Source organism: Antedon bifida, chromosome 3 (assembly GCF_963402885.1).
Source record: "Antedon bifida chromosome 3, ecAntBifi1.1, whole genome shotgun sequence".
Lineage (NCBI taxonomy): Eukaryota > Metazoa > Echinodermata > Crinoidea > Comatulida > Antedonidae > Antedon > Antedon bifida.
The window spans coordinates 11,275,651-11,298,535 of NC_136228.1; the positions used below are offsets into that span (position 1 = coordinate 11,275,651).

Here is a 22,885-nt window from a genome sequence, read left to right on the forward strand (position 1 = left end):
TTTATATTGTTTATCCAAATACTATTCAAAAGTTCAAAATGTATTTGAAAAACTGCAACATACAATGCCTAATAAAGCAATTTTACAACAAAATATGGATTTTGTTTAAACCTCTACCATGGTGGTTGTACTCTCTCTCTCTTTATTTACCATATTTATTATATAATACTAGTAGATGATCGAAATAAAATATTGACGCAGATCAAATTTTTCCAAGATACTAACTACAGCAATATACATATTTTATGACAAATCTCCAAAGAAAGTATTAGCTGAAAAAACATACAATATAAATAACAATAACTAATAGTTATATAATATATAGTTATGTATTACATATTGTTATAAGTATAGCAAAGTACCTTAAATTAAAAAACAAAACACTTTTTTTCGCTAAACCGCAGTAATCAAACAAACAACTGCTTAAAGTGGGTATAAGAAGGACCTGCAACATAAACATGTCGCATATACACACACCTTTTAATTACAGTACGCAAAATCTATCTCTGAATATTTGAATTCTAATTATAGATTCCCAATTCTTAAATTATGGGCCGCCACCGGGGGTTGAAAAACATGAGCGCAGCGGACAAGTTGTAAGCGAGGAACTTAAACCCACGTATGCAGCGCCACTTGGCCGATCAGTCATGTTACACTTTGTTTACGAATGTTAAAATGGACAAACTTATTAATACTAGGAATATTCTGACTGTATTCTATATGATATTAATTACGACTATATAAGGCTATTATGACATATATGGTCATAATATGTCCATACGTAGTCAATATGACATATATGGTCATATTATGACTACATATGGACATATTATGGCAATCGAAATATGACCATTACATTTTGTCTATTAAATCATGTGGAAAATTGCTTTATTTTTAAGTGTAACAATATAACACAATGTCAGTACGCAAGACACTAATACTAAAAAAACGTCACATAACCAACAAAGTGTTAAAATATACACGTTCATATGTTAATCATGCCTCATCAGATATGTTCCCAATCATATTATTTACAATTAAATAAAAAGTTATTTTTCTCTATATATAGTGTAATTTCAAACTTTTCTATTTATACAATCATGTAGGTGACCATTGCCTTATGGGCAAGTACCTATCTCTATTCGTAATCTATTTAAAATTTTAACTATTTATAAAGCATGCTAGATTGTACAAAGCCAACAATTTCCAGATTATCATAACAAATTTTAGGACTCTAGCAATGCAACTAAACTTCCATCAGAGAGATGAAGCATTTTTTTTTTTTAATAGTAATTATAATATTAAACCATAGTGTCTGACATTTTCACACAAGAATCTTTGGACGATAGTTCTGATTCCATTCATATAAAGACTGATATAATAAATATTAACAATTGAGAAGTATCTGATTTATTAAAAGATGGTTTGTAAAGCAGTATACTATATTTTAGAATTTAGATATATATATTACTTTTTAACGCAAATATGAAATTATAGATTTAACAATCCCTACACCACTTTAATGTGAATTTAAAAAGCTATTTATGATGTACAATATACCACATTACATTCTACTACCATTCTGTTAGAATAACGTCTACACAAACATCAACATTAATACCATAGAAGATAAAGAAAAACAAAAACAAGTCCTTTTTTCTGGATTTTTCTATTTTTTTACATAGATTTTATTTTTATTCATTTTTAATTATATTTTATTTCTCTCTGTTACAAAAAGTTAAACAAAATTGTTTATTAAAAAATAACTGAAAAATTACAAAATACGAACAAAAATTTACAGGACTGAGATAGAGAAGTTAAGCTCTGTCTACACTATCAAACTAGTTTGACAAAGCGTCATGTGCCCAAATATGGTAGTGATATGCCCACATATGTCCATATATGGGGACATCACACTAGTGTATACAGCGCTTTAGTTTATTATTGATATTAATTAAGATTTGTTATGGGTATTGATATCAAGGTGATGTAAAACAGGCTTAAAGTTGTAGAGGTGTTTAATTTTATAACTTTTGTCCAAGTTTATTATGAATTTTGAAAATATGTTTCAGAATATAATAAAAATACTTTAGAATCAAAGATTCAAATTATGCATCCCATTTAAAACTTACATTATTTTCTAAGGCTTTTTCTAGGTTTAAAAATCATTCACAAAAATAACATAATTGTGATGGAAGAATTGTAAATTTGTCCTATACCATAAAATTAAAACAAACTTGGTTCATTTGTCAGCTAAATAAGGTAATCATTTACAAATTAAGGCAACTATATTATATATATTTTATGAAGTTTAATTTATTTTATTTTATTTTCTGACAGTGCACATTTTATAAATAGTGTCATGGATTTATTTATAATACTATAACAAAAATGGATTAGTGGTTTTGTTATAACATAAAGTTTCAAACACATTATACCTGTTGAGACTGGAAAGGAAAGGTCAAAGGTCAAACAAATACCCACTGATAATATATACCAATCATAAAATTACTGACTGAAAGGTAAATCACCTTTGTAGGTATCTTAGTGTTTTATTTTAAGTTATCCATTCTCAACGGTAATGCTTTCTGGAATAGTATTGTCTTTAGTTTTAGCGCATTTATTCCACATAGCCCATAATGCTAGAAACATGTTTCACGCAATAGTGTTCACGACAGAATGTACGCGCACTTGGATGCGTGGACAGTTTAATAACGGTTTTATCAATCAAACCAGGTTTCTCAATATTCCGACAAATCCTTTCTTAGTATTGATTCCTTGTGATAAGCACCTTTGTGAAAGACATTTTGATCGCATGACAATGTTGTGACAGGAACTAACACCCTCAGCACAGGCATATTCTCCCCTGGGTGTCAATAATACACACAGCACCTTTTCTTTACATCCATACATATCATTCTCCATCCAAATCATTGTGTTTTCAGCCATATAATAATGTTAAGATTCTAATTTTTCCTTGAAAATATTGAGCAGCATCGAATGAAATCAAAACATTTTTTCGAAATCCTTCATAACTTCCATCTGGGCATTCATATCAATGTTTCCGGCCATAGCTTCTCGTCTTCTCCTCTCTTGCTCTCGTAATCTTTCTCGCTCTTTCATTGACTGCTGTCTTTGCATGTTATCCTGCTGCGATTTACGAGCTCTATCAAATGCTTCCTCCTCTTCTTTTTCTCTGCAAAATATGTTAATAATTCAAATAATATGCAAAATTATTCACAATTGTTCAAAATATGCGAGATGATAATTAATAAAATATGGAATATTATTCAAATATTTGCCATTTTTCTCTTAAAATGCCAACTGGTGCCGTGATAACTCTACCCCATTACCACAGTTGACTAATTTTCTATGCAATGAGCATATTAGGCATCCTATGTTTACAAGGAGAAAATACATCTAATCCACAAACTTACCTTAATTTTTCACGTTCCATACGAATTCGGTCTCTTTCTGCTTGTTGCTTTTGTTGTTTTCGCAACTCTTCTTGATAAATAAACTGCTTTTGCTAAAAAAAACAAAATCATACAAGAATAAAATACAGTATTTGAAATATATCTTGTACTAAAAACATGCAAAAGAAGAATAAAAAACACTGCAAACTAGAGTACATGCATCAATATAGCTTTGTGTTGGGTGTTACCAACCACTAAAGTCTTCCACACAGGTTAAGTCTTACTTTAAAGCAGATTTTTTTTTATTTCCTATGCATCCAACAGAGTTTATGCTTATAAAGTCTCATTTGAGGCTTAGGGAGTGGAGTTGAAAGAGTCATGAGTTACAACCCTGGCACTAGGTCAGGATTGAACCCCAGACCTTGGGATTGGAAGGTAAGCATGTTAACCACCAAGCTACATATCCACTACAACACACCTCCATTTTAACCCATCCTGTCTCTGAGCATCTAAAACTATTAGGTTCTTTTCAACCCTTTCTTTTTAAATTTTTTTTTGTTATTATATATTTAGGCCAATTGCCAAGGATAACCATAAGCAAATTAATTCACTATCCTTCTTAAAGGTGGCAATCCTGTTCACAAGACAAACATACACAAGATGCTGTACATAAACAAAGTCTTAACTATTTGACACCCATCCCCTCTCTAGCTGCATCTCTGATTTAATAGTAAAAATTGGATGGCCCACTAAGTTATTACAATACAATTGCAAAATTAAGACAAATTTTAGGACGTGAAGACTGGTTTTGTACACAAAAGTGCCTGATTCATGTATAGTTTTTAGGGGAAAAAGCCCGATATTGTTTACAAAATAAGTTATCAGAAGTCAAGCGTAGTTAATGTTATGCCTACCCTTTGTTTCTTTTCAATTGCCTGCTTCTTAAACATTTCAAAACTTGCTTTGGATGACGATTGCTTGACTGTGTTCTTGGGATTCATAGACGTAGCTAGATTAGACCACGAGTTGACATTGTGTATTCGTACATCCTAAAATAACAGAAACCACATTTTTAAGAAGGGATAATAGTACAAACAATCCAAAGCTCTGTCTACACTATCAGACTAGTTTAACAAAAAAAGTATGATGTGCCCAAATATGGTAGTGATATGCTCAAATATGGTAGTGATATGACATCATGTCCATATATGGGCACATCACCTTTTTTTTTGTCACATAAAGTTTTTGATAGTTTAGACAGAGCTTTGCAGTGTGTCATTTGGTGCAGTCAGCAGATGATGGAAATCATAATAATGAATTTTTTTATTCAAATCCTATCGCCACTCTCTCCATGTGTTACAACTTTCCAATTGTTCAAAAAAGCATTTGGTTTCTGTTGGTCATTTATGTTAAATATTACATAGTTTGTGAACCTTTTTGGTCGATTTGCTTCCATGGATCCAGTGGATCCTTTATTGATATGCTAGACCATGAGTCGATAGTAGACTTATGAAGGCTATGAGTTAAAGATAAAGATCTCTAGTTAAAAAATAAGTAAATTTAAATCTCTTAATTTCAGAAACATAATGTACTAGAACTTACCTTTTTCTGGCCTGGAGTACTGTCAAGTTTCTTTAGGTTCTCAGAGCTGCCACTATTAGACAATGTTTCTAATTAATAAATAAAAGTTAATTTTAAACATAAATATTTAAAACAAATGACAATGGTTTAGTAGCGATGATGACAAATACTTAAATGATACAGCAACTGAAAACACAGGATTTAGATGTCAATGACATAAACATGAATTCAGACACTTACCATGTTTGTTGTGCTCTTCCTGCTGTTCAATAATACCACCCTTTGTTGGTACGGAATCAGTTGGCACATCATCAGCACCTATTGTGAATTTAACAGGAGAAGGTTCCTTGTTTCTATCAGGCACCGTACGTTGTTTCTTTTCAGAAACAGGTGCCGAAGCTGACATTGATCGGCCTTGTCTCTTTTGAACTGGTTGAGGTTGCTGAGAAGCCAACATAGGTTGCGAATGCGAGTTTGGAGGAATAACAGGGCTTTCTGGTGATGACATGAAACTATCGTCAGAAGAGAGCTGCGCAGATGCTGGTGACCTCTGACGATTTCTAGGTGGTGTTGCTCTCCTCTGCGATGGAGAGGGCTTAGTTGTACTTGGGTATTGTCGTTTATTTGCAGAGGAAGGCTGAGCTGGTGTCTGTTGCAATGGTTGTTGGACATGATTGACCTCGGCAGGTGGTTGTTGATTGGTAACTGGAGGTATCGGCAAGTCAGGACGAAACACAGGTGATACAGGTAACACTGGTTTGGTTCCAGAGTTTCTTCTCGTTTGCACTTGATGCATCTCTGGCTGTTGGTAGTCAAGTTGCTGTGGCATCTCTGCCATTTGATGATGGTTGCCAGCAGGTTGTAAAATAGGCGCTTGTGTTTCAAATCCAGCTACATGGCTCTGTGCTACATGGCTCTGTGCTACATGGCTCTGTGCTACATGAACCTGCTGCGCCAACTCTGGCATGTTAGTCTGTTGTTGTATATGTGGTAGCGTTGCATGCTGTTGTGGTGGTATGTATGGCTGTGGTACATGTTGCTGAATTGCATGTGCCTGTGGCATATGTTGAGGCTGTGAGGGTGACATGATGGATGCCTGTCGGCTAGATGTTCTTCTCTGAGGTGTGGTCATCATTAAGGATGGCTCCTCTGGTTCTGGTGAGGTCATTTCAGGTGCTGGTGGAATGGCCTGAGGTGCAGCATTCAATGGAATTTGATTACCTGCAGATGGTGGGGCTGGAATGGAGGTTCGGTTTTTAACAGGAAGAGGTGCTGCTTTACTTGATGGTCTACCAGGCAAGGCTGGCATTGAACGATGAGACATAGGAGTTGGTTTCGGTGCTGAAAAGAACAAATCAAAATTCCCTTCACTAAATGTTAAATATATTGACTATTACTGTATTAAACACTTAAGTTTATCCTTATCGTTTGCGATTGGTTGATTTAATATCTCCCATTTCAATGACTAAAGGTGTTATTGCATGCTCAGATAGAAGCGGTGGAATCATTTACTAAATATTTACACAAACCTTGCACACAACTTCAAAATGTTTACAAAAAGCTCAACATGCAGTAGCTGTGATGTCATGTTTACTATTTTTTATTTTATAATAGTTTCTACTAGTACTACTTGTAAAATGTTGATATGTTTGACAAAGCTTTTACTATTGTAAAATTATGTAACTTCACATGACTTCTTTTTAAAAAAAAACCTAAATAATTTGTCAACTATACTAACATTTGAAATACATTTAATCATGTGAAGCTCACAATAACTGAAGTGTAAATGGTTGATCCATAAAATAATTATATAACTATAAAGCAGATTTAAGAAGTAACATTCATTTTAGGAACTAAATAAGAAAGTTAGCCACAAACAGGGCCGTAGCCACCAGTACAGTTGGTAAGGTTTTAACCTGAGCACTTTTTCACAGAGGTCTTTGACAACCCTGTGGGCTGCACAGGGGATTGTTCCCCTTTTTACGACAACCACACCACTTTATTTCATGTGGCTACATCACTGACAAACTAGACAAATTAGTAAATGACATGAACATACGTGTTTTTTCCCTTGGTGGTTGATGAGCTGCTGGTTGTGTAACAGTTTTTGCTGGTTGACTGACAGGTGTCTCAGTAACTGGAAGAGGTGTGTTAGGCTGAGCATTTGCCTGTCGAATACAAAAGAAAAAAATTAAGCCTTTTAATAATACAAGAGAATATATATATATTCTGTGCTTTTGATGTTTATATATACAGAATTTGTATATATTTTAATAATGTGTACAGAAAAATGAAATAAACATGGGACGAGCCCATAAAAGACAAAAGAAAAAAAAATAAGCCTATTTATATGCATAATATTCATGATCGACCACTTTTCAACTATACATATAGATTATGGGATGTGACTTAATTTAGTAATTAAACACAGCGGGCAAAATTTCTTTTTGTATTGTGACCCAGATCCAAATAGTAAGCTCTGTCTATACTATCAAACTTTATGTGACAAAAATATGTGTTGTGCCCATATATGGACATGTCATATCACTACCATATTTGGGCACATCACTACCATATTTGTGCACATCACATAGATGATGGAATTCTGTATGTCAATGTGTTATTGAAGGACCTATTAATACTACCAGTTGAACTAGAGCACAGTAGTAACAACTTACCATTTTTGTAGCATTGCGTGTGTGTTTTGTTGGAGTTAACTTTTTTTTCTTTTTCGGTGATGGATCTAAAATAAAAAGCACAAAATCAGGGTAAATGAATACATTTCATTAACATATTTATTAGTGTTGAGCACAATATTCTCAGTATTACACAGACAATAACATTGTGCATGAAATTATTAATAACTGGATAAAACTAGTGGAAAACATAAGACGAGAGGCATAACTGAATAAATACATATACACAATGCCTATATTGGGGTACAAGCACACACTCAATGGTATAAGCACATACTCTGGGGTGTAAGCATTACACATTAAGTGGTATAAGCACACATTCAGGGGTATAAGCACACACACAGGGGTATAAGCACACACTCAGGGGTATAAGCACACACTCAGGGGTATAAACAATATACTCAGGGATATAAAAACACACTCATAGGTACAAGTACAGATTCAGGGGTATAAGTAGACACACAGGTGTAAGCACACACCCAGTAGGTGTATAAGCAAACATCCAGGGGTACAAGCACACCCTCAGGGGTATAAGCACACACTCAGGGGGTGTAGATATAAACACTCAGAGGTATAGGCACACAGGAGAACACGCCCAGGTGTATAAGCACAAATCTAGGGGTACAGGTACACACTCAGGGGTATCAGTACACCCCAGGGATATCAGTACACCCCAGGGATATAATAAGCACATACCCTGGGGTTAGGTATAAGTAAATACTCAACATAATATATTTATGTAATGCTTATAAGGTCTTCTAAATGCTTTTATAACCTTCATGTCTTTATGTCACACAATCAACTGGCCTGACTGTATAGTGTTTCAATATGTATCATTTTAATGTATTGTCATACCATATTTTGTCATTACATGTTTTCGGTTGATCAACATTTGCGATTCATTTTGTCATAAACCTAGTTTAGAAAATGGAGAAAGTCCATCAAACTAGTTTGACAAAAAAGTATGATGTGCCCAAATATGGTAGTGAAACGACATCATTGTGTCCATTATTATAGGCACATCACATTTTTTGTCACATATTTTGATAGTGTAGACAGAGCTTAAAGTCCCATTCCCTATGTTTTTAGATCGAATTTAAGGTCACAAACTACATTTAATGTATATATGGTCCTATTGCGATAACTGTTTTCATCTTTAAATTGTTAAAAATGTGAAAAATAAGTTTATTCTAATAATTTAAGCGGCCCGCTATAAATCCCAACATGCATTGTGCACGGATTGATATTTTCGGTTCTGTGATTCACCCACTTTCGATCGAGAGGGCATTCGACGCGAGCTACTTAGGTAGTGCATTGTTTCTCTCTTTTTATCATAATTTACCATAATACATTTAAGACAAGGAATGACTGGTTTAATGTTTTTAAAGTAATATATATATATTATTTTTACAAAACATCAACAATTGTAGGGAATGGGTCTTTAAGTGGTTTTTTTGTATGCATTATTACCGATTAGATTTGTAAAATTGTGTGGCAAAGGCTTCAGACTATAATGGCTTAGATTTGTATGGAACAAACTTTCTCCTTTAACAAGAGATATCCAGTTTAGAAAAAATTTTGTTGAAATTGTTAAATCATATTTATTTAATAAATCTATCTAAAGCACTGTTTCATTATTTACGGTATATTAAGAGTTTCAGTTTATCACATTTTTTATTTTTATTATTTGCTATTTATTTCTAGTTATCGTAACTTAAATCTTCTTTTTCTTCATATTAAATATGGCATATTTTGTAATTATACTATTTCTTATGCAAGTTGGTGTTAAGCTTTGATTAGTTTCTTTTAAGTAAACCTTTTGTCAATGATATGTTTGTTTTTTTGTTGGCAATAAAAGTAAAGTAAATGTTACATCATTTTCTTGGCTGAATTATTTCTGATCTTGCTTTCTTTGTGGTACAAACTTTACTCGATATTCCATCTGTAAATTTATATGGTAGGTTGATTTATATAGATAGATAGGTATTATGAATCAAAGGTTGTTAAAAAAACAATTGTGAAATCGATGTAATGAAATGATGAAAATTGAAAAAGTGTATCTTTTGATCATGCTTTAATCTCATTACCTTTTGAATTGTTAAAATAGACAGATGGCAAAAACCAGTATACTGTGGAATCTTTTACTAACATAGTTGCATAGAAAATCCAGATTCTTTAAATGATTTATTTATTATTAGGAAAAGTGAAATATCAATCTATAAAGGCAATCAAAATTACTAAATAATAATATTCAACCTGGTTAATATGTTTGCCATCTAAAACCAACTCAAAAGGAAACAAGTAAAAGCATGAGACAAAGTTGTAAAAGTTTGTTTTATTGAGAATCGTATAATATACAAGCATTCGTCCACACTACATCACAATTCACCCAAACAAACACCTCTCTTTCATTCATATATTTTGAAATGTTTGTGTGTACCAACCCATGGCTGGCTGACAAAGAAAAACTACAACACATTTAGGCTGACAACCAAAGCTTTCATTTTCCTTCTGAAGAAAATTTCTCCAGTGTTTTATTGATTTAGCAGACTTGTTGTGTAGTCAATGAGACTACAGTATATCGGTTGACAAAAATGTAAAACACGTGGGTACATTGTATTTACAGACGAGCAAATTGGACTTATTTAGTCCACCTTCCTATTCCAACCAGCAGTGCTTCAAAAATTTGTGAAATACATGTATAACTTTACAAAAACAGACAAATAATATAAAAGAGGTAATTTTAAAAAACTAAACAATGCAAAATGTCTAGCGAAAATTTTAGAATGGGAATATTAACATGCTAGTTTTCGTTTTCTTTCAAATCTTTAAAATAATAATATAACTTTAACCACAATTTACAAAAGCTACAAAAAACTATTGTTCTAAAAAAAAAAGAAAAAGCACCATGGAAGTTCGTTCCAAGACTTTTTTAAACCTAGTATCATACGTATAAGTAATTACACTATTTAACAAAATCTAAGCTAAAGTCCACACATGAAGAATAAGCAGGCACAATTTACTTATTTACAAATGAAAACTGCCATCTTCAACAAGTATAGAATAGAATCGCTACCCTCCCTGTCTGTGAAATGTATAATATATATTAAACTAAATAACATTTATCAATACAATAACATGATATCGATGACATCAATGTAAAAATCACATTACAACATTTGACACATATAAAATTATTTTTAATTTCAAACAAAGTGTGCATGTGTTTCTCAGAACCATGTAAGGGCAGGCTTTAACCTGCATATTGTCAGCCTTAAAAAAAAGTATTGTACTTTTCCTTTGTCAACCACTTTGGCACGCACAAACATTTTATTTGGACCAGACCATTATTCATGTAGGGAATTTGTCCTCCACTATCAGTCTACATACATGTAATACTAACAAGATTGATGAAAAGCACCATCCCACAACTCCCTCTCACACTAAATGAACATGTTCATGAAACTATGCAAAAACAATGAAAGTTCTTCAAAGAAAAATAAAACAGTGAAGACGTGATGCTAATGTAGACGGCTACATCCTGATGAACAAATTTGGATTTCAATCTTCAGATGCGTACGGACATAGAGTGGTTGAGATTTGCAGCTAGGCCGGTATGCTTGATGGCAAGCTTACCCCAACACGGATCTGAACACACATGCCTCTCCCTTGGGCCTCTTCAGCGACAAGGAAAGATCACCTATCTGGGCTTGGCCCAACCTAAGCAAACAGCCTAACCAAAATATACACTTAAATTTGAGCAATGCATGCATGCATATGCCTCATTAGTCGGCATAAAAGTATCATTTTATGATTTTAATTGATAGCCGCATTGGCTCTAGTATACCAACATACTTATCAAGCCAAACTGAATATTTAAAATAAATTAATAAAACACTGCAGTTTGCATTAATATATAAAGTTATTTTACAGTTTACTACAATTGACAAGGAAACCCTGAAGGATTAACAAGTTTTTTTTTCTCTCAATTTATATGAAATATTAAAATTAATATCTCAATAGCACTGCTTCAGAATTTACAATCATATGTTAGAATTCATTTACACCTGTAAACTCATGATATCCATTACGTGGCAATTTTATAAACTTTGTTTCTCTTTGGTCACAAATTCATTGATGAAATATCAGCTCAATCATACATTTTTTAAGAAGATTTAATATATACATGTGAAATTTGAATCTTTTAAGTTAATACGAGTATCAATGGAATAAATTATATTAAAATTTGGTTAGTTTTTTTTATTTAAGTTTTGGATTTTTATTAATTCAACTAAGTTGAATATTAATTCATTTGTAAAGAAAGCTTGGAAAGAATTATAAAAATGAAGTAATAGTGTCAATTTTGGCGAATGTGGCAGTACTATGTACTGTATTCTCAGTAAAATTTAAAACAATACCAACTATGGCTTAGTTGTTCTTTGGTAGGACCCCCTCATTGTAAGGCCACTTACCATATAATTAAGTGCCTAGTAGTTTTTATAGATTGTTTAAACGAGCATAAATTTAATAAAAATGTCAAAATTTACAACAATAATTAAAGACTTTTTAAATATCTGTAGGAAAATATAATCCCAGATAATACCCAAACAAAAATAGTATTCTGTGGGGGACCAGGGGAGATTTAAGAAATGAGTGGTGGTGATGGTAGTACTGGATATTAGATCATTCACCTGTTTCTGAATCGCTACTGTCTGATGACGATGAACCACTACTGCTACTGCTGCCACTACCAGTATCAGATGAGCTGCTACTACTAGCACTTAACCTTGTTGGACCACTGATGCTGTCAACAGCTTCTTGTGTAGCAGCTAAAAAACACAAAAAAAACAAAATTAAAATAGAAATCACTAGTTAAGATGTTATATTTTTTCATCATCAGTTAAAGACAATACAGTATAACACATCTTTTGGAAGATCCCTTTCTTGTGAAATGAACAAAGGGTTTTAACACAATGGTCAACCCCCATAAGGACATATGGATTCTGAATGTGTCCTCTTAATGGGGTTCTACTGAAGTAGTTCAAGATACTGGTAACTTATGGGGAAACATAATTTTAATTAAGCCCTTCATGGTAAAATGCAGGACTGTAAAAATGTGCCTTGGATCATACTTCAGACATTATAACATTTGTTCCTATGGCATGAAACAGTCATCTCCACTATTTACAGTAGTGACTGTGATTAACACAGGATGGATTACTATCACCTACATTGATTATAGATCTGTTTTATTGCCCTAGAAAGGACTAACATCCTTGCCCAATGAGGTACTGGTTTTACTTGTATACCAAGTAGAATATTATGATTACAGCCAAAGTGTTGCACTAAAGAGGTATTTGGTATGTCCTTCATTTAGCCACTAACCTTTCTTTGATTGCTTCTTGTTTGAATAGTTCAGGTCTAGTTGTCCACTAACATCTTCTAGACGCTTCTCAAGCTCTTTTTTCCTTTCCTTATCTAAATCTTCTTTTGACTTTCCAGTTTTATTTTTAGAGGCTAAAGAAAGAACATATTTCATTTATAAACATTGTTAGCTGACCACCGACAGACATGGACGTAGGCAGAAGCAAACTAGCACATTTGGAATCACAACCTCGGCCTAAATGATTTTAACATTTTAGCCAATTTAATATCAATCCACTAATCTAAAGAAATCTAGAGTATTTACACAATTTTTACACAGTTCTCTTTCACTCAAGTTAGTTCCCCTCAGGTTGTTTTAACACTTGCTATTACTAAACTTTACAATCAACGCAGATTATCGCTAAAAAAACCTAGAAAAGCATTCAACTAAGTTCAACAAATTTGTCACAGGATAGGACAAATGGCACACAACAAATCTCCTTGATGAATACACAATTTTCTATGACACTACAGCTTACAATAAGGTTTTCTTGGTTTCTTCCGCAAACATGACATGACGTATCTTTCAAGCTGTCGCAGTGTGGAGGGTTTTAATGTTTCAAAGTCGATTTCAATTTCATCTGGGTTGGAATCTTTTAGTGATGGTTCTCTTGATTGTATGATATGTACAACTTTTCCGAGCTTGTCACCTGTTCGGAAAACAAATTAGATGGTAAATTGCATGGATATAATAATATTGCTAGACGGGCATATCTGCTCTTTAAGTTCTTCCAGCCTTAACGCATTCTCTAGGCTAGGCTTTAACTACATCCTGAAATTATTATTGTAAAGGAAAAAATTCAATTTAACATTTATTATGGCTGGTAAAAAGATAATTGTTTTATATATACAAATTACTTGTTCCCATGGCATGAAACAATCATCTCCACTATTTTCAGTAGTGACTGTGATTAACATGGAATGGATTACTATCACCTACATTGATTATAGATCTGTTTTATTGCCCTAGAAAGGACTAACATCCTTGCCCAATGAGGTAAAGTTACAGCAAATTGATTTGCAACATTAGTGTGAAGCTAATATTTTAAAAGAACCATAAGTCAACTGAAGGTGGTTCATTCAAATTGAGACAAAAACCAATATCTTACCAGGTAATTTATTAATATCTAAACTCAATTGTCTCTTCTCATCGTATGACATGGGTTTCGCATGATCTTCATCTTCACTCTCGTATGTACCTCCAGCAGCTGCTGCTGGCAATGATGCTCCTGCTGCACCTTTTTTTGACTTGCTAGACCTAAGGTGAAAGAGAGCAAATTATTATTTTTGCTAAACATACACACAGAAGCGTAACAAATTTGAACAGATATATCTACAGAGAGCAATTCAAAATCTTGGTTCAGTGTTGACAATAGGAAGCTTTCGATTTGCGATTACCAACGTAGGACTATCATATGTCGATGGTCGACGTATGGACCTAAAAAACATCAAAATGACATGCCATAGTTTGGTTGTCAGTTGCAGTAAAACGAAAACTCCGTAATAACTGCAGAAAAAGTGTAGTTCATCTTGTCAACATAGCTGTTATTCCATGTAACAAAAAAGCAAGGCAAGGAAAAAACTTACGGACTGACATTACCTGTAGAGTAAGTACTGTTAAATAATATTTTGTACAAAAACTGAAGAGTATAACATACTTTGTAGTTGTTTTCGGTTTTCTTGGTTTACTTTCTTTCTTTGACTGCTTTGCCTTCTTTTCTTTCGCTTCTTTTGCCCGTTCTTCATCCCGTTTCTTCTCAAGAAGAGCCAGCTCTTCTCTGTGCTTTTCCTCTTCTTTTCTCTGTTCTTCTAATTTCTGTTCTTTCTTGTTTTTATCTTTCTTTTTCTTTTTTTTATGTTCTTTTGAATCTTTATCTTTCTTTTTCTTTGGCTTACTTCCTGAGGGGACTGCTAAAGATTGTGTGGCCGGAGAAGCTGTAAAGTGAGATAGTTCCTTCTGAACTCGCTCCAGCTGAAATAAAGAGTTTATAAAAAAACAATATTTTAAGTCAAAATAATATATTTTTTAATTAAAAGCTAAAAAAACAAATATACACTTTACATATCTAAAATTCTGTTTGTAATCAGATCAAAATTTTAGATCCTACACCAAATCCTACCTCTATTATCAAGATTCTCTCAAAGGTAAAACACCAAGGAAAGAAATCAAGGATAAAAAGCTGGAAAGGCTCAGTTGACACGCATGAGATCATCATATTACATATCTTTGATAAAATATTTACAACAAATATTATAATTGTTATTACATTTTTGCAATCTTCATAGCTAAAAAATGTATTTTTAGATATTGACAAGACGAGATGAAACTAGAGAAGTCTAGGGTTGATTTTGAAAAAAGTTAGAGGTATCCCAAGTTGTGTTGGGTGTGCACTGTTTTAAGATTAAGATAAGCTCCAGACTGTGTGGAAGCCCCTGCCCATCTCCACCATGCATATTTACATCCTTTTCACAAAGACTATTAACATTCCGACGACTATTATAACCAAGGTCTAATGATTCGACAGTACAAAGTGCTTTTTCTTACCTGCGCTTGTAAATCGGCTAATCTCATTTCTCTTTCCGTTTCACTATCGCCATCTGAACTACTCGCTGACGAATCGCTGCTACCAGTGTGACTAACCCGTTCTGTACCTGTAGGTGCGCCTGGCACAGGTTCTTTTTCTTCTGGTTCCGAATCCAGTAATTCATCTGGCATTTTTGCAAATTTTAATTCAAATACCTCCTACAACATCAATATAACTACCAGTTTGTAAAATGTATATAGTAAGAAAAAAACAAATAAAACTGATATGCCGTAAATTGAATTGATTTATGCCTATCCTCTATACATTCTGTTTGTAATCAGATCACAATTTTAGATCCTACACCAGCTACCAGCCTTCTTATCAAGTTTCTATCAAAGGTAAAACACCAAGGAAAGAAATCAAGGATAAAAAGCTGGAAAGGCTCAGTTGACACGCATGAGATCATCATATTACATATATTGAAATGAAAACATTTTTTACACAAAAACTCATTTTCTCGATGCTATCTCCAGAACACTGTTGAATAATGATAATTTTGTGTGCAATCTTATCTTAACAAAATGTACATACAAAAACAAAAAAATAACCTTTTACACAGATGATCCAAAAATAAAAAAAAATTTATATTGTTTACCTGTAATTTTTTGGCCATGGCAACAACATCATGGTCTGGCGGATTATATTTGTAACAATTTGTAAACATTACTCGTACATCAGCTGCAAACGCATTCGCACTTTTGTAGTCCCTCTTTTCCATTCGTACCTGAAGAGAAAACAAAAACATTTGATAATAATGTATGAATTGACAAGTGAAGTGTTTAGGCAAGAAACATAGCAATACCACTAGTGTTCGCTGATTGAGCTTGTTTACAGCAGACGTTAATTTCGAGGCATCTACAGGAAAAGCCAGGATTTGACGAGAACATTATACTAGCTAGATTACAAGGCCTGGTTTACAACAACGTAAAAACTTATTGTTATTACAATATTACATTTAGCCAATTGTACATTATGATTTAAAAAGTGACTGTACTGAAGCAGTATTCACTAACCTTAATTGATCCAAGATCCATGGGTTTTTTAATAATATCATAATAGTCATGTAAGCCTAACGCATCCACATCCACTGGCTTGTGAAAAGGCCATGCATATGCCTGCAAAAAACAAACGTATAGTACACTAAAGATTAATATACTTCTGCAGTACACCATGTTTCCAAAAAAATAATGTTGAGGATGCCAACAGTTTTCTACTTGCGTAAACTAATTTATTTTAGGTTTTATAGTTTTAGAACCATCTTACAACATTCGTATGGATGCAGTTAAAGCTTGGTTTCCACTACACCTATATGTAAGCACAATGCAAGCTATCGACCAATCATGAGTTGTGGATTATCAAAACTGTTGCTTGTAATTGGTCAACTCACTTACATTGCACCTACATTGTCAAATGGGAACCAAACTCAACTGTAACAGACAGATGATTTGTGGCAAATAATCTGGTTACATTCAACACGTTTATAAAATGCCAACATCTAAATATTTTTTAACGTTTGCTTCCAAACAACTACCTTGATAAAATCTTATTTGCCAAAATAGGTGTGAATTCCATGAGGTATATATTGCCACAGTAGATTATGGTAAACCAAAACAAACAAACAAGTGTTCTTACTAAATGATGATCATTCTGTAGGCTACCTAAAGGCCTTAGGTGAATGGTCTGATTGACCATTATTATTATCCATAGATAATGTATCTTATACAATTTTTCTGTAAATTAACTTACAGCATGTTTTTTAGACATAAGTTCTTTGAGTATAATATTGCAATAACGTAATTGTTCCGATAGTTTTGCTTTCTTTCCTTTAGAATGTTGAGCTGTATCCGGTAGATCCCGTTGAACTGGTTTCTTTTCTCGCATACTCTCTCTCCGAGACGGTATTTTAGCAGGTTTTTCAACAATCATAAGGTCTGTAGGTGATATCGTTTCTTCTGTCATTGGAGTTGTGGTATCTGCTTTCCTTTTGATGCCTTTTGGTTTAGCCTAAAAAAAGGTTTTAAAATATGTTAACCCAATGATTAAAAGAAAACCTTATTCACATCAGCGACAAAATGTCAATAATCAGGCGTATTATTTCAAATAAAAAAATTGTATTTATACATTTAGTTGTTCCTATGGCATGAAACAGTCATCTCCACTATTTACAGTAGTGACTGTGATTAACACAGGATGGATTACTATCACCTACATTGATTATAGATCTGTTTTATTGCCCTAGAAAGGACTAACATCCTTGCCCAATGAGGTACTTTACATTATCAATATCGACATTCGAATGAAAAATAAAGTGATTATTGTTCCATAAATTAATACCTTGGCATGAAGTTGCGGTGTTGAGAGTAAAACTGGTGTAGCCTGAGGCGTTGGGGCAAGACCTGGCTTGTTGACTGCTGCAGGCGTTGCTACAGGCAAGTTGGCTGCTGGTGGATAATTCATTGGCTCTGTTCCATCTCCTAAAGTATCTGGTGTTGTTGACACTGGTGCTAGATGTTGAAATGGTGCAGTCACTGGTAATTTTCCTAGATAAGAAATTTGAAAAGCGATAAAAAAAAAGGATAGAAATAATGGTGTTATTTTATAAACATGATTCTGCTTACCTGGATAAACTTTCAACAGTCTATTCTCCATGGAGAGATACAACTAAAAGAAATTGTACCAAATGGTGCAGTCCCTTAAGTGGGAGCACAAAATTGACAACAACATTTCATACTGAACAAATCGGCTACAAATCAGAGCAGTGTATTTTCATACATTCCCTTCACTAACCTAAATAGCCGTTGTTCTCACCTCGTTGAGCCGCTGTTTTTTTGCCTTTCTTGCCATCCTCACCAGCACCTGGTTTGGTTGGAGGGGCAAGTTCAATTTCTTCCTGGGGCATTTGAGCCACTTTTGTTAAAAATAGTTTCTCCAATGCCTGCGCCATCAAAACAACATCCTATGCAATAAAGAAAAAGAATAATTACAACTAAAACAATTTTAACCACCACATTCTATAAACAATTTTGGTGAAAAAAATACATTAAAATTTAATGTTCTTCAAACTGTGTAAACTACAGCTTTTTATAGTGGATTTCCCTTTTTTTATAATGCAGTCATAACAAGATTGTCTAAACTTTCCTCAGTAAAAACAATTTCTCACCACTAGAATCAGTGTAGGTAAGGAAACATCACTGGAAAGTATTAACACATTGATTAAATAATAAAATGAACCTAAATAATAAAATCATAATTTGAATTGCCCATTTTGCATATTTAATATTATTTACTTGCGTAGCGAAAAAAACCCAAAAAAAACAATGATTTCACTTTAAAAAAGTCAAAAGTGAAGTTAAGTTTAACCAAAAACTGATGGTTCGATAGAAAGTTGGATTTCTATACTTTAAATTAAAGGGATTTTTTCTGATAAATAGTTTTCTATTATTGTGACATTAAAATGGCATATTCATAAACAATTTTTTTTATCATTATTTGTTTAGGGGGACAATACATCTTAATATATAATAAAATAATTACTCAGTAAAAGAGTGAAATGGTATTTCACTCTCAGCATTTAAGCTTTTATTTTGGGGTTAAACATCTGCCCTGCAATAATACATACCTCTCCTGGTTTATTGTATACATAACAATTTGTAAACATCAGATTATAGTCCGAAATGCAAGCTTTTGCACTGTAGTAATAATTTGTTTCAAGTCTCTTCTTTATTGTACCAAGATCCATTGGGTTTTTTATGATATCAAAATAATCCTGAAATAAATTTATATTTTAATAAATCCACATTGCAAATGTATATATCTATCTATCAACTTCAACCATAAAGGTTAAAACTTGCGTTCCACTACTACTACTAAAATACAGACTTGAATTGGGACGTTTGAGGCTGGGTGGGCTTATCAACAAGGATCAAAATGCAATGATTTGATGCGAGAGTGATCAATTGCGGTTTCACAAACACTTTACTTGTTTCTGCTATGCTATCCCACTGAAGCTCAACTTTGATTTAACAAACGCAACAAAAATGATGTGTCTACTTACTGGAATACCTAATTTCTTTGGATCAACAGGCTGGTGAAAAGGCCAAGCAAATTGGTGTTTCCATACACTCTTCATGACTACTGTTTTGAGGTACATGAGTTGGTTTGTAATTCGCCCACTTTGTCTTTTTGGCACATTTGACTGGGCTATCTTCTTGGTCTGAAAGTTAAGAAATTAATTTATTTTTATTTCTCCACTAATCATACTGCATAATTATAATTAGTATTTGTAACTTCTCTATTCATTGTGATGGATACAAAATTAACATATGGGTAAATGGTGATCACACTAAGTTTAATAAAGATTATGTCATGGACCCGATCCATTCCGGAATGGTAACATTCAGCATGATAAAATAACAATCAAACATGGGATATTTAAAAAATAGTTATTGGGTTGGTTGGGTCATTACATTTAATTCATTTGCAGTAACAACACTAATCCATTATGTCAACTTACCGCATCTACTTCCATCATTACTGGTGTGTTATTGGGCGTCGGCTTTCTGGTTTTGTTCTTTGCTACGACTGCAGCGGTCGCGGCTGCTGCAGCTGCTGATGCCGCATCAGCTTGTGTAACCGCCGTCACCCCGTTTACTGGGGCATCTCCTGTCAATGTCTTTTCGGAAGCTCTGTATTAATGAAAACGAATATAATTCTGTGATTAATTTACTAATTTAAGTACTTCTGATTGTTACTACTGTTTTTTGTGTGTTTCTTTGTGTATTTATATGATTATGTATTGGCCTTCTCTACGTTTGTAACAAGCAATTTTGGGCTTCATGAGGGTTCCTATTTGTCTATGGGATGGTACTTTTTATCAGACTGTATTAACAAATAAAGAATGTATGTATATAATAGTGTAGCAATTTATGGAAATATTTAAATTGCACTGTAGATTTCACATTCAATAATACCGATCTAAAAAATTGATATAATAATCAGACATTTTTTTTATATAGACCCAACTCCAAAAACGTTTTCATGTTAATGTAAAACTGTGAGCCAGCACAGTAAATTATTTTTATCAAAGTTTGTATTTCGTTCAGGTATGTTTCTCAGAACAATCCAAGACAATGAGATGGTATTTTAAATACCCTACAATACAACCTACAGAATGTTGGTCAGTAATGTTCTTTTGTTTGGAAAAAAACAGAAACCAAGCATTGTTATTCAAATTCTTGAATCTTCTATTTCTATTCCTTAGACAGTATGACTGGAATTAACATTTTCTTTCTTTAAAATGGGCACTAAAGAGTGGCTCATCAAAATTAAATGATTCTATTTACTTTTTCAAATCTTATACTTACTTATAATTTTTATTACTGTAAATTTAATAAATAAATAATAAATATATTTAAATCTTCTCTCATATATCAGAATTAGCATATTGCTTGCATTTATAATATAATAATTGATTGTGGTCAGCATGTGGGTTGCAATTATAAAAGTAAACTGAGGTAGGTCAACTAGGTAGATCAGAATCTTTGATAGGAATTTAGATAAAATAGCATAGCTCAGCTCATGAAAATAATTCAACTCAATTCAAAACATTATAACATTCATTATTTGTATTGAAGCTGAATACAGGTACTGTACCTTTTACAAAATTGTAGTGTAGATAAACCAAGACCTAGGCTAAACAATCTTCTGTATTAATATTATAGTTACAGTAAAATTATGACATATGCATACCTCCTATCCTAATTAAATAGAATGTAAATTGTGAGTGAGCTGGTCAAATTCAATCAATCAAAACCATAAAAATTAAACATTTCAAATTGTAACATTTTTATTATTTTATTTTAAAATATATATAAACATGCATCACAAACTTTTAATGAATATTCTTACACCACTAAATCAATCAAAAGAACAAAAACATTATGTAAAGTAAATCCATAAGTACGATGGCCGGTATGAGCCTAGCCTTACCTACAACGATCAACTTCACGGGACACATTCACATGTCCTCACGCATCCATCGGCAACACCTACCTATTGGGTGGCCTAGTTTACGCTGGCTAAATAACGAAATTTAAACTTCAAATTCTGTGCCTATTCTATCGATACTTACTACAAAATATATACCAATATGGTCTACAACTACTAAAGACATTTACTATACAAGAATTTCTTACATAAAATGGGCACTTTTCAGGAAACAGGTGAATTTTAGGACGGCTTTCTTCCTGGAAAAATGGGCAAACAATGGATCTCTCCTCAACTTCTCTTCCCGCCCTCTGATTTTTATCTAGTTTATCAATTCTAAACTAAATCATACAAGTAAAATGTTCGTTTAATACCCTTCAACAGTGTTCTTAGCGGCCTGCTGATAGCCTTGCATCGACGGATGGCTCTTAGTGTCCATTCCAAAATTCGGATTTCTTTATACACCCTGAGCTTCCGATCAACGGCAATGGCGGACCAGCAGTACAAGAAATCTTTTATGCCAAAAATACAATATTGTGATTGGTTGAGGGCGGTCACATGGTTTACGTTTTGCAACTTATCGTTGCATTATTTTTCATTTATTTGTGATTTTAACTTACTTTTTGAGGCAATGGTATTATCATAGGTTCACATGTGTATTTGTGAATCAATATAGTGCATTTTGGTGACAGCAAAGTGTCCAACTAAAAGGTACCACTAACAAATTTACTGTGGCGTCACACCTAAAACGACACTGCAAATGATGAAATTCTACTTCAACGTCAGCAAGCATCCTCTTTGTCTGATTGGTCAATTAACGTCAGCTGACAATTACTAAGTTCCTTTGTAGAGCGGAAACATTTTATTTATAATTATTTAGTAGGCCTTACTGCAGTAATAATAGGCTCGATGAGAAGGCCCTAATTAATAATTTTTTAAAGTTATATCAACGTTGAGATATAGATTACAGTACATTATGATTAATAATCATAATACATTAATAATTATAAAACATTGTTTGAATGAAATGATAATAGAGATATATTTTTTTTAATTTCATAGGGCTTCTGTCATTTCATATTCATGGTTTTCTTATTAAAAAAAACATCTGAATATGCTAGACCATAGAGGTATACTAATGTTTAAGCCTTCATGAATCATGTATATCGTGTTAAAATATATAATAGACTTAATTCAA

At 33.1% G+C, this 22,885-nt stretch overlaps 1 protein-coding gene and 2 non-coding genes across 6 annotated transcripts; all 3 read right to left on the minus strand.

Moving 5' to 3' along the window:
- Positions 1-1,290: 1,290 nt before the first annotated feature.
- Positions 1,291-22,456, minus strand: LOC144838444 (bromodomain-containing protein 2-like). Of its 4 annotated transcripts, none has more exons than XM_078693807.1 (22): positions 22,308-22,456; positions 20,216-20,387; positions 19,757-19,915; positions 19,322-19,468; positions 18,490-18,658; positions 18,037-18,242; positions 17,449-17,706; positions 16,716-16,817; positions 16,298-16,426; positions 15,663-15,860; positions 14,776-15,089; positions 14,227-14,375; positions 13,597-13,767; positions 13,079-13,210; positions 12,385-12,522; positions 7,676-7,740; positions 7,057-7,165; positions 5,238-6,338; positions 5,019-5,086; positions 4,331-4,465; positions 3,438-3,529; positions 1,291-3,196 (listed from the first exon to the last, which is right to left on the minus strand). In XM_078693807.1, exons 2-22 carry the CDS (start codon positions 20,231-20,233, stop codon positions 3,007-3,009), a joined length of 4,050 nt encoding a protein of 1,349 aa, XP_078549933.1. In that variant the 5' UTR covers positions 20,234-20,387; positions 22,308-22,456; the 3' UTR covers positions 1,291-3,006. The 4 variants fall into 4 exon arrangements, with proteins under 4 accessions (XP_078549933.1, XP_078549932.1, XP_078549931.1 ...); XM_078693806.1 differs by lacking the exon at positions 22,308-22,456 and adding an exon at positions 22,062-22,199 and having other exon boundaries at positions 18,511-18,658; XM_078693805.1 differs by lacking the exon at positions 22,308-22,456 and adding an exon at positions 22,062-22,199.
- On the minus strand, positions 15,198-15,338 carry LOC144838894 (small nucleolar RNA SNORD10). Its single transcript, XR_013611731.1, has one exon. It is a non-coding gene; the product is annotated as a small nucleolar RNA SNORD10 (small nucleolar RNA).
- LOC144838893 (small nucleolar RNA SNORD10) lies at positions 15,976-16,116 on the minus strand. The gene has a single exon (XR_013611730.1). It is a non-coding gene; the product is annotated as a small nucleolar RNA SNORD10 (small nucleolar RNA).
- Positions 22,457-22,885: the final 429 nt, after the last annotated feature.